Source organism: Ochotona curzoniae, unplaced genomic scaffold (assembly GCF_017591425.1).
Source record: "Ochotona curzoniae isolate NIBS_2020 unplaced genomic scaffold, NIBS_Ocur_1.0 contig_2318, whole genome shotgun sequence".
NCBI classification, from domain to species: Eukaryota; Metazoa; Chordata; class Mammalia; order Lagomorpha; family Ochotonidae; genus Ochotona; species Ochotona curzoniae.
This window is the reverse complement of record NW_024465419.1, coordinates 13,102,852-13,115,991: the sequence shown is the minus strand read 5'-3', so window position 1 is coordinate 13,115,991 and position 13,140 is coordinate 13,102,852. Positions and strand designations below refer to the sequence as shown.

The 13,140-nt window shown below is 38.0% G+C and overlaps 1 protein-coding gene across 1 annotated transcript in view; it reads left to right on the top strand.

Annotated features, from left to right (window-relative positions):
• Positions 1 to 11,697, top strand: part of RGS22 (regulator of G protein signaling 22) — a 100,666-nt gene extending 88,969 nt beyond the window's left edge. The window contains exons 22-27 of the mRNA XM_040972729.1: positions 2,473 to 2,652; positions 6,323 to 6,481; positions 9,067 to 9,168; positions 10,345 to 10,438; positions 10,546 to 10,626; positions 11,601 to 11,697. Of these exons, the coding sequence (XP_040828663.1) occupies positions 2,473 to 2,652; positions 6,323 to 6,481; positions 9,067 to 9,168; positions 10,345 to 10,438; positions 10,546 to 10,626; positions 11,601 to 11,623 (639 nt within the window). The 3' untranslated portion in view covers positions 11,624 to 11,697. The remainder of the gene's footprint in view (positions 1 to 2,472; positions 2,653 to 6,322; positions 6,482 to 9,066; positions 9,169 to 10,344; positions 10,439 to 10,545; positions 10,627 to 11,600) is intronic.
• The last annotated feature ends 1,443 nt before the right edge of the window (positions 11,698 to 13,140 follow it).

Here is a 13,140-nt window from a genome sequence, read left to right as displayed (position 1 = left end):
ACACATGAATCAGTTCTGGAGTCACCCAGTGAAGTTTCTTTGGGGACTGCCCAGCCAGACCACTGGACTCAAACTCTGGCCACAGGGAAAATCACTAAAATATGTGGTCTGATCTTAGAGTGCATGTACTGGGACTGGTCCTCCTCAGTTGCTGATGCCTGTGCATGCTTGGATACACATGGGGATGTGACAAGCAGCTCATCTAGGACAGCAGAGTATGTCGAGTGCCTCATCAGAGCATGGAGGGCAGAACAGGTTGGACTACACTCCTGGCTAGGCTTGCAGCAGGAGTCTGGGAGATGGACTTTAACAACCAATAGACCTTGGAAAGATTTTCTTAGCCTTGGAGGAATGAAACCAACAGTGTTTCAGAACTATCACAACTACTGAAGTAATAACCTCAGAACATTCTTCTCCACATCAGGATCTCTGAAATGATGTCAAATGACCATCCCCCATCCTTAAATGCTGGTGTAGTTTGGCAGCAAGGAGCAGCCCCTTTCCTTTGCTCCCACCCCAATCCCACAGATACAGAAGAAAAAGAAAAAAAGTAAAGACATTTATCCCGCCCTCCTTCCTCCATGCTTTGACCCTCCTTACTCAAGTTGGTGACTCACGTGAGTGTGTCTCTTTCTTAATTATGTAGACAACATTAAAAATAAGGTAAAATAAAATATAATAAAAAAAAGTTTCCAAATTTGTTTGCTTTCCAGTTATTTATTTTTTTTAAAGATTTATTTTTATTATTTTTTATTGGAAAGGTGGATATACAGAGAGGAGATACAGAGAGGAAGATCTTCCATCCGATGATTCACTCCCCAAGTGAGCCGCAACGGGTCGATACTATGCCGATCCGAAGCCAGGAGCCTCTTCCGGGTCTCCCACGCGGGTGCAGGTTCCCAAAGCTTTGGGCCGTCCTCGGCTGCTTTCCCAGGCCACAGGCAGGGAGCTGGAAGGGAAGCGGGGCTGCCGGGATTAGAACCGGCGCCCATATGGGATCCCGGGCGTGCAAGGCGAGGACTTAACCACTTGCGCCACCGCGCCGGGCCCAGCTTTCCAGTTATTTATAAAGCAATTTCTTTAATAGATACCATAATTCAAGCCAAGTTACCTCTTGGTTTCCCAAAATAAAAAAACAATATTTATTTATCAAAATAAATAAAGAAAATGATAATTCTACATCTGTGACTGTAAATCTGGATTATTTTCATGCATATCATTATTTTTTATCCAAGAACTCTATCTTTGCTACTAAAACTTGTAGTACAAACACTAAAAGCAAGCAGAATAAACCATGTGAAGGGGGATGCAGAGGTCACGGTCAAGAAGGCAAAAGTGGGCCCGGCTGCATGGCCTAGTGGCTAAAGTGCTCGCCTTGAATGCTCAGGGATCCCATATGGGCGCCGGTTCTAATCCTGGCAGCTCCACTTCCCATCCAGCTCCCTGCTTGTGACCTGGGAAGGCCATTGAGGATCCTGAAAGCCTTGGGACCCTGCACCTGCATGGGAGACCAAAAAGAAGTTCCTGTTTCCCGGCTTCGGATTGGCACAGCACTGGCTGTTGCAGTCACTTGGGGAGTGAATCATCGGACGGAAGATCTTCCTCTCTCTCTCTGTCTCTCCTCCTCTCTGTATATCTGACTCTGTAATAAAAATAAAATCTTTAAAAAAAAAAAAAAAGAAGAAGAAGAAAGCAAAAGTACACAGCAGCGGCACAAACTGAACAACTGGCTAGCACCTGACTCAGTTTATGTCATTTTAAACTCTTCCAAAACTAGTCATTCTTTCACAAAAGCAGCCATCAAAGTGGAGCAGAGTCACCAGTGTATACTCATTTTTAAGTTTTATTTATAAAAAGAATGCTGTGGTGGGATACCTGAAATAGTATAGAGGTTAAAGCATACATAGTGACACATCTGTTCACCACCAACATGCCCACTTACACTGCCTGCCTTTCTGAACTTAAATCAACTTGCTGTTAGAACTTATGTGTGGACAAGAAAACCTCGGCATCTACCCATAGGCTGACCCTTGGTACAACTCTGTCATACCGTTTATTAACCCTCTTGAATTGGAGTAACACGTTTTCACATGTTTTCTTCAGGGGAGATTGAATCTTTTAGGGCACGGACTATGTCTTGAGGCTCTGCTCAGTGTCTGGCACATAGCGGGCGCTCAGTGTATGACTAAGTTGAGTCTAGGTTGATGCTGAAGAAATTCCTTTGCATAGGGGAACCGTTGGGCAGGTTTAAGTAGTCTGTTTACATAGGACACATGTATCAAAGTCTTAGATTTCTTAAATCCAAGAGAAAGGAAAGCTGTGCTTTTTTTTTTTTACATATCCTTATCAAAGCCTTATCATGACCTGAAGTTAAGATGTGTATATTAATGAAAATACATGTTAAGACTATTCAGTAAATTCTTCTAATAATGTATTGACCATGTATAATTCTCGTTCCTCCTGCCCATTTAGGATTTGTGCCATTCTCACTGTGATGAGTCCATGATCCAAAAGAAGATCACAACTATAATCAACTGCTTCATTAATTCCAGTATTCCTCCAGCTTTACAAATTGACATCCCAGTAGAGCAAGCCCAGAAGATTATTGAACACAGGAAGGAGTTGGGACCATATGTATTTAGAGAGGCCCAGGTAAGAGATTATATCATATGGCTTGGCATCTTTTAAAATAGATTCACAATTTAGATAACCTTTCAAAGCTTTTGCATTATTTATATTTGGCAAAATTTCAGTAGTATCAATGCTGAGATTTTTTTTATTTAATATAACCAATCTTGGCAGGTCACTGAAATATGAGAAAACTAGTAATCTGTGTGCTGTTTTGTTCATGACAGTATACAGCAAATATGTTCTACACTTTGGCTTTACGTGGTTGCCATTTTTGTTTTTTAACCTACAAAACTCCAACTAATTTCTTCTTCCTTTCTTACCATTCACATTTCCCTTTTAAAATCTGCTACCACAAAAATGTGTAAACCATGCATGTTCTAAGATTTGTCTATTTTCAAAGATTGGATATTCACATAGCTCATAAAATAAGTGAGAGGAAATTTAACTACCCAACCAACATAAAGTACACAAACTCATGAAAGGAAAGGCATGCCTATTAGTCCGCTCAAGTTACTTCTTTCTAGGATAAATAATAGAAAACATTGACTTGGTGAACATAATTTATTTGCATTTTGAAAAGCCTTTTAGTGATGTTGTTCCTAAAAAATGATTAAGAAAAATAAATTATAATGGGGTAATAAGGAAGGCCTTGTCATAAATTAAGTGACATGAAACAGAGATTGAGAGTATGATTGCCCTTAGGCATGGAAAAAGACCATCATTCCTCAACATTCGTTCATGAGCCAGCTGTGTTCTAAGTCCTCTGTGGAACAGAAAGTGGACTCACATTCCAAATTATACATTTAAAGGGGCAAAAATACAGAGGAGTAATTGAGGATGTGCTAGAGAGTGAATGCGGTGCCAGAATTGAAGCATCTATTAATGAAAAGATCTCAGAGCTCACTTAGCCTAGCCAAAGTCTGCTGATAAATGAGACCAGAGCTTGCCCAATTCTATCAAAGAACTTGAGCCCAAAAGTAAAATATCAGCAGCTGCTGATACGGGTTGGTCCCTGTTTAATTGCCAGGGGTTGCAACCAGTGAGTTTCATTGGAATCCTCTAAAATCTCTACCTGATTTCCTAAAACAGAGACCTAGATATGTCTTAAATGTGGGCTATGGAGTATCTGACACTTGAGAATTTTTATTTGGGCCTTCACACCCCACATGTGTTTTTTTTTTTTTTTCTCTTACTTGCTAAGGAAGCTGAGAGCATGGTATCCCTTCCTACTCAGGTATACAGACCGAAGATCTGATTGGCATTTTTAGGTCTTCCCTCTCCTTACCCTTATCTAGCCAGTCATCAAAACTTACCCACTTGTCTCTTTGTTACCTTTCTACTCATTTTTGCCCAACTCCTCACCCTGAACTCCCTTCAGATCTACAGTATATCACATTCATTTACAGAACTTCTTGTGTCTGTTCACTGTCCCCCAACCATCCAGCTCACTGAAGACAGTCTTTTTAAAAAATTGTATAACTGATTGTGTCAGTAAAATTGACATAATGTTCCATTTGCCCCCACTTCCCTCAGAGTGAAATCTACCTACGCATGTTGGAGGTTATATAGATGGCTTTTACTGTTTTCCCTCTTGAACTTCTGCAAGAATGACTTTTCTCCTTTACATTTGTCACTGACCCAGCACTTCATCACACTAGATTAATGGTGATTCCTCTAGTTTTTAACTTTCACGCTGGACTGGAGGATGATTGAGGGCAGAGAATGTTTCTTGGTTATCGTTGTGATTCAAATGCCTGGCGCCAAGTGAGTACTTTAGAAACACATGAATGATGAGAAGAGCACTGTCCTGGCAGAACAGTACCGTTAGACTGCAAGACGACAGCGAGCTTGAGCAGAAGGGCTGGACCGCAGAAAGCTCAGGTTAGGAAAGTCTCTAGCTGAAGGCAGTAGAGCCTTCTTTCCTAGCCAGCTCTGCTCAGAAAGGCAAATGGCTTGACTTGGAAAGCCCACTGACTTCTAGGAAATGCAGCTTAGCTCACAGAAACCCTCTAGACCGTAGCTCCCATGCAGTAGACGGGCTCTGTGTTCTGCCTGCCGCTCCCTTGCAGCCTCCTCAGAACATCTGGCCCAAATGCTCTGGTGAACTGATTCACCACCCAAAGGGCCAGTCCAAATCAGAAACTCACAACAACTAATAGAATCTGAAAAACTACTGCGTTAGCATTGTTGCCAGCATAGCCTCTGCCTGTCCCTCTAAACCAACTCCCAATGGCCTAAAAGTTCTCATGCCTAAACAAAATTTTCATTGGTCCCCTCTAATTATCCTAATCCTGTCTACCCCAGCAGTAACTCTCTATAAATATTTAAGTATTTTCTTACCCACAGTTTGGTTACTCTTTAAGGTTTCAGAGGTGTGGTGTAATTTTGATAAATGATAGATATCAACCCAGAGTCTCAATTGTAAGTTTCAGGAACAGAGCAGTTTTATGCTTTCCACTATTGTGTTGTGATCAGGTGATTTACTAAGTACTAGGGTCAATAGTTGGTGGAGTATCTAAGTTTAGGAAGTCCAAAATAAAATCTGCCATAATCCCCTAACACAGGTAAGGAGATTACTTAATTAAATGAACAGCAGTAAGTATAAATGAAAATTTCTTAAATGCCTGTATTTCTAAACACTAGATTTTACCGTCATACTCCTTATAGAATTTTTGACTCGACTGTATTTTAGAAAAACATAAGTAGGTTTAGAATTACTAATAACATTCATGTTTGAAAAGAAGAATAATGAAATATGGCTCATTCTGGACTTTGTTGTTCAGAAATTCCTTTTTGCCCTCCTCAAGTGTTGGCTTGGAGCCTAATGGGATGGTTCCTTTTTCTCCAGGGCATTAGGTAAAGGTCATTCCTAGCACTAAGATGTTTGACTTGATCTGATGTGGCAAGTCTTACCTTCTTGGAAGTAATGTAGAATTCTGGAACTAATGGAAAAACTTGGCAAGAGAATTAGAGTCACTATTCTTATCTATATAAATATCACAATTAATCACTTAATGTAAAGTGTCCTCATAGAAAGCATTAGTCCAGGACACCACTCTGGTTTTTAAAATGTTACTTTTCTTGCTCTCACATAAAAGGAGATTATATCATTTAAAAGTTACTTGAGATTTATTCTTAAATCTACAACTTTGTTTAAGAGCTTTTCCAGAGGCAAAATGGTATTTCCTTTCTCTAAAAGAAAGAAGAGAAACAGAAAGAGAGAGAGAGAGAGAGAGAGTGTGTGTGTGCATGTGTGTGTATGTATGTATGTGTTTGTTGTGGGAAGACGGGATCCTTGTGAATATTTGAAATACTTGCATAAAACAGCGGAGTGTGTGGCAGATCAACTAGTATATGTTTTAAAAGAAAACATAAATTTCTTTTTAAAAAGACCTAATGGATTCTTTATTAATACAATCAATTGGTTAGGGAAACATAAAGAATAAAGTGACTTTTAAGTGTATTTAGTGTATTTTTTTAAAAAAGAGAGTTTTCTCTTTGGTAATAAAAAACATTGATGATAAGCATATGCTGAGCTTAACTGTACCAAGAAGTCTGGAGACAATAAGTTAGAGGAAGCATGGTGTATATTAAAGATAGAATAGTTAATCCATTATTATGGTGAATTAGAGTTTAAATCGGTACATTTGTATAAAATTGTAATTTGAGACATACTTTGCTTTTTATACAGATGACGATTTTTGGAGTTCTGTTTAAATTTTGGCCTCAGTTCTGTGAGTTTAGGAAGAACTTAACTGATGAAAAAATTATGAGTGTTTTAGAGAGAAGACAAGAGTATAATAAGCAGAAAAAGAAAGTGTCAGCTACAGAAGATGAAAAATCTGGAAAGGTAAGACAATAGTCAATTTGGGTTTAATCCAGCTTTTAAAAACTATGGGATATGTGTGAATTTTATGGAAAATTATGAGCTGGGAAAATAGAGGTTATGGAATTCAGCTTTCAGTGGGTTTCAAGCCTTTACCTAAAAGCTTGTTTTTGAATTCTTCAGAATACGTGTCTTATAGCTGAAGACTTCTTTGTTACCTGTAGGCAGTACAAATGGCTTCTATCCACTGCAGTCCTCTTTCTTGCAGAACATACTGTGTATCATCCTGTAGTTAAGTTTTTCCATGTGTTATTTTGACTGGACTGAGTTCCTAAAAGCTAGTATATGCCATAGTCATCCCTATTTCTTCAGCACTGTCAGCCAGCTTGTACTCAACTACTAATCATCGTTTATTGGATAAATCGGGATGAACGAATGAACCAATACAACATCCTAAGTATATTCTATTACCCACCCATGCTCCTGTCTTTCTGCACAGTGTTCTGTCTCTTTTAATTTAAAAGGGGTAAATACTTCCAAGGAAATTATTTCATCTGATTTTATAGTCTACACCTATTCTATTTTTTTTAAAAAAAGAAATTTAAAAGATAAAAAGGTGACAATCATTCATTTGCACAGTGAAAAGAAATACTTAATATACTGTTTCATTTGTTTCTTTTCTTAAATAAGATATAGCAAATAGAATAAAACTTTTAACTTCAGTCCCCCGTTCTATATAATTCCCATACTTATGAGCAACTGTGAAGTTTGAGAGAGATCTTTCCAGCTTTGTTTTGAAAACCAATAGTCACACTCATATTGAATGTTTTAGTAATTCATACATTGAAAGCACCACACTCAATTGAGTTAGTTTGCCCATATCTAACATCTCTTTATCTGAAAGATTTATTCCCATGTTCACTAAAATTACCATTAGGGTTAACACATTGTTTTTCAATGTTTACATTTCTGGTGGTATAGCCATTATTTATTCATTGTGATTGTTGAGCTGGAACATTTTAAGACACTGGAATTAACTGGTGCTTTAAATGCTCTGTGTATAGCTCTTCTAGTTTTTTTTTTTTTTTAAGATTGCTTCATATTGGGAATTGGGGCTGGGATAAGGAATAAGGGAAATACCAGGAGCCTATGGAACTGTATCATAAAATGATAATTATAATAAAAATAATAAAATGTAAAATGTGAAAAAAAGATTGCTTCATATATGTGTGTGTATTCACAATCAAGACAAAACACCACATTGCATGTATTTTTAACATGCATGAATGTTATCATATTGTATTAGTCTTCTGGGGCTGCCATAGCAAAGTAGACAAATTCTGGATGGCTTAAACCACAAAGACAGTTCTCACAGATCTCCCCACGGTGTTAGGGCTCCAGCCCGTGAACCTGATGGAGGGCAGAGGGAGGACATACTTGAGTCTGCAGCACATGTTGGACAGCATGTTTTTCTATATCTTTGTTCTAAAACTCAACTGTATGTGTTTTAATTCTACTTGCATTGCTATACTGAGATCTGTGTTATTCAGTCTCATTGTGCCCTGTTCTATCATACGAGTAACATGATTCTATTTAACTACTTCTTTATTGTTGAAATCACTGCCACCCCCATTTTTACATCTTCAAACAGCTTTCACTACAGACAATAGGCCTGTAAATATCCCCCATATACGCATATATGCATTGTTTTTAATTTAATCTTTCCAGGTGCTACAGTGTTGTTTTCCTTGTGCATGGATAGGTTGATTTTACTCTCATCAGTATTGCTGTGTCCCACTGGGTAGTCCCTGTCCAATGAATTTAGATTTAGTCATCTGTATTTCATAGTAGTTTTTGCCAGTTTGACAAAAATGCAATCTCATCATGCTCATGAGCTTTTAGGAAGATAGGCAATTCTTCACGTATTTTTATTGCCTGTTCTAGTAGGAATCTGTTGAGTTTGTGTCTTTTTGCGGTTCTTTTGTTTTTAATGAGATCTGAATATTGCTTGCTATAAATATTGTAAAGATCATCTCAGAGTTCACTGTTCCTTTTTTTTGCATTACTACCAGCAATGTGTAAGGGCTGAAGCTGCTCCACCTCCTTTCCAACACCTTATGTTGTGGGCACATTGTATATGTTGTTATTTTAATGTATTGGCTGATTATATTGAATACTTTCATGTATTTACTGGCTTTTTATATCGTCTTTAGTAGAATGCTCACATCTTTTGCCCAGTTTTTAAAAATCAGCTCCTGGTTCCTGGCTTCCGCTTAGTGTAGCCCTAACTGTTGGAGCCATCTGGGGAGTGAACCAGAGAATGAAAGATCAGTCTCTCTGTGTGTCCCTTCTCCTTTGTCTTTCTCTCTTCTCTTCTTCTCAGTCTCTGTCTCTCTCTAACTCTGATTTTCAAATAAAAGTTAAAAAAAGTAAATCTTAAAAAGAAAATTAAAGAGCCAAGCAGTAGACTGTCACCATTAACTTAACGAAACCTCATGTTAAGCACTTACCATGAAATGTTTTTTGATATGATGTTGACTTCTCAACTGTAAGTTTCCATTGACATATCATGATTTGTTTTGAAATCATCTCACTTCATGTAATCACAGCTTGGTGCCAAACAATATGCAGCTATTGCTGTAGGATCCACCGTCAAAGCACCTGCTGCAGTCAGCGACTCTTTCCTGGACCTGCAAGCGTATGGCCGACAGGTAAGTAGATAAGGTGACACAAATCTCACTTCCTTCTAGAGCGTTGCGTAGCAGAGCAGCACCTGTAGATACGTTTCTTTGGAAATGAGACTGTAAGTTTAATTCCAGCAGAGATTGAAAGGGAGTTTCAGTGAGCCTTCAGAGTGCATTGAAATTGCAGCTGACCCTGGATAATGGAACTAATAACTTCTCATACACATAAGACGATTTAAATTGCTGAAGTTGAAATGCCCATTTTATTGAAAAGGAAAGAAACAATCAAACATATATAACTTGTTACATTTCTGAGTTAAGAGGTGGCAGAAGAATGTCAAATGCTTCAATCTCAATTCTTCATTCTTTGAAGTGGTCATAGAATTGGACAGCGCATGGTTGCCAACTGACATAACAGTTTAATGTTTTTATTTACGTTTATAACTAACACATTAATAGTTTCCTAAAATTTTATGAGTTTATATGGTAGACTCATGCAATTCCTGGCTCCTGTGGTGGGCATTTGGGAAATGAGCCAGCTGTTGGGAAATTACTCTACTTTTATTTTTTTTCTTCATCACTCTGCTTTTCAAGTGAATAAATCTTGAGGAAGAAAAAAATTGAAAGAATTTTAGTTCTAGGCTGTAGAAAAAATACCTTTACTTCATCATTTTCTTTTTAAACTGTTTATCTATTTATTTGCTTACTCAGTTATTTGAAAGGCAGAGCAAGAGAAAGACCTTCCATCTGTTGGTTCACATACCAAAGAGTAGTAACAGCTAGACCTGGGGTAAGCCAAACCAGGAGCCAGGAATTTGATTTTAATCTCCCTTATGGTGACAAGAGCCCAAATACTTGAGCCATCTTCTGCTGCCCTCCCAAGAATATTAGCCAGATATTACAGGCTGCTAGTGTTCAAAGTGGCAACTTAACATACTATACCACAACACTGGCCCATAAATATTCTTATGAAAATGAAGTAAGATGCGTTGATAATAATTTGTGGTACACAGTTAAAAGGTTAGATAAGGTCAGTTTATGAAAATCATTATCATAAATGTATGGTATGTGCATTTCTTTTTGTATGTGTTATACTTCAATAAAAAGGTTAAATGAAGGAGTTGGTATAAGCTATCTAACCTTCAGTTTGTTTTCTGAGACAAACATTTCCAGGATTAACTTTGAAAATTGTTTTGTTGTCAGCCAACCTGGTGCTATTCAAAGTATATAGAAGCCCTCGAACAGGAGAGAATTCTTCTTAAAGTTCAAGAAGAATTAGAAAAGAAGTTGTTCTCAGGTAAATTTTTTTTTTCTTGCAGGATTGCTTTTTTATCTTCTATCGCAGGTTGGTTTTTGAGAACTTTGTCAATGATTATTTCACTGTGCTTCTTATTTTTTGTACAGGATCACCATCTCTCACAAATTTTAGGTCGACTGGTTCAGCTATGTCTTTGAAGAAGAATCTGTCTTCCCACACCACCCAGAGTGAGTTTCCAGCGAGAGTCTATCTTCAGTTATTTCTCCTTTATTCTTGGAGTTCTTCCTCTCACGTGGCCATCTGGAATTTAATGGGAGCTAATTTTCCCTAACTTCTCTGGACCCTATTTTGGGGTAAATACAGGGTGTGTGTGTGTGTGTTTCCCTATCCTGTCTCTATCTCCTCTCTTCTGTTGAAGAGGGAAGACCAATATAATCCCTGAAATGTCACCTCTCTTGAAGAGTGACACGATTCATGTGCGTGTAGATCCTGCTGCCATATTCTAACTGTTGGTCCCATCATGATCTTTTAACACACATACTTGTGAGCAACAACCCCCCCCCCAACACACAAGCATACATATACTTTTATGCTCTGCTAACAAACTGGTAATAGGAGGAGAACTTGTCTCTGTTTTGAATGCTCCAGTCTGCTGAGAAGTAATGCCTCTGGAAAAGAATTTTATAAGTGGAAAAAAAAAATAAGACCTCTGGAAAGTAGTCATTTATTGTTTCTGTATACTACTTGTCTAATCTTCCCCTCCATTAAAAAAAATGTATGAAAGAATGCTATCTAGCTCAGTTTTCCTAAATTGGGAATTTAAGAAAGAACTGAAAATAAAATAAGTAATAATTCAACTGATGCCCTTCCACTATCAAGTTCCTGACGTGAATATTCAGGGAGGAGTAACAGGTGGGCGTGGGATACGCGCTTTGTCAAGGGATGTGAGCACTACATGCATCTTGACCCCCCAGGCCACATGCCTGCCCCAACACCTGCCTTTTCTTTTCTTCCCAGTTTACTCTAGCTGATGCATGCCCCGCTCTACTAGTTCCTGTTCCTCCCCAAAGCTCCAACATTTAGGATATGCTAATACAGTTGTTCACCTTCTCGATCCTCATGTGAGGTTTTGTTGTGGTTGTTTCCGATTTATGTTTTCCATAAATGATTATGCTTTTCTTCATTTGTTTTTCTTTTTCAGGAATGTTGTCAAATGCAAGTTAACTGACATGAGAAGCTCAAGTGGTTTTTTTTTTTCTGATAATCAGCATTAAACCAGGCCTTGCATCTTAATAAAGTTTGGTTTGCTTTACTTCTATGGTTTTAAAATTAAAGCTGGTGTATACATGTGCTATGCCAGTATGTAAAAATTAAGTGACCACTGCCTAGATTGGAAAAATTATAAGATTTGCTTATTATAGTTCTTCAGGAAATATATGAAGTAGTCATCAAACAAATATTCTTTGAACATCTACTCTATTTGGGTAGCAAATATATTCAAGCAGCTGTGGGACAGATATCCTAGGAATAAATCAACCCAAAGCACAAAGAGGAAATGCTTTCCCACACTTCACGTCCAAGCCTACAGCATTAGTTCTCACACTTCAGTGTGCATAAGGCTCATTTGTGACATTTGCTAGCCATGTAGGGTTCGAGGTCCTGGGTCCACTCCCCAGGAATTTAATTCAGTAACTCATGAGCTGTACATGTGGAAAGCAAACACACTTACTCTCCATGGTTTTTCTGGAGGGAAAGAGCAAAGTGGGAGAAATGACCTGGGAAGCCCATTAATGGGCCTCCAGACTCAGAACTCCACAAACTGTAACCTGGGTTATCAGATTAGGTTTCTAGTTTGTGTAGTACCAGAAGCTTTCTCAGAGTAGCGATAGCCATTGCAAAATCTCTTAAAAAAAAAAAAGTAGACATTTTTAATGGGAGAAGTTTCAGGAGACATGTTTTAGAGATCTTTCTTCTGAAGTAATTAGTTTTAGAACTTGTTTTAAAATCATTCAAGTCTTGTAATTTTCTCATGTTCCCACCTCTGTGGCCATGGAGTTTGTGATATTTCTCAGTGTCCTTGATCTTCATTTCTCTTTTTATTTTCCACTTGAATCCCTTCCTGAATTTTAGATGAACAATTTAAAGGTTCCAATTTCTTTCCGTCAATTTGCTTATCAGTTATACTTACTTTTAAAAATTTCTTAGAGGTTGTGCTAGAGTTTGCAATACTCACAACTAGTAAAAGTCTACTTTGGAATAACTGTAGTGCTGTATGGATAGTGCAAGCACTTTGTAGTAATATTCCCAGCTCCTCCGTCCTATCCCTTATTACCTGGCTGTCATTCATTTCACTTCTCCAGAAGATACACTGAATACATTGCTGCGTTATATTGACTAAAATATTATCAGATTAGTCCTGAATAAGACACAGATTGTCATTTTCTCTTCACTGAATCCTCCTCTAGTGCTCTTTCTTTACATGAATCTGAGTTTCTGCCTTGTACGATTTTCCTTTACTCTGAAGAACTTCCTTTCATGTATGTTGCAGGGCAGGCCTCCTGGAGACAAATATGAACTCTAGTTTTATGTAAAAAGCTTTTCTTTATCATTCACTTTTTTTTTAAAGATTTATTTTTATTATTTTTTCATTGGAAAGGTGTATATACAGAGAGGAGAGACAGAGAGGAAGATCTTCCGTCCGATGATTCACTCCCCAAGTGAGCGCAACGGGCCGATACTAT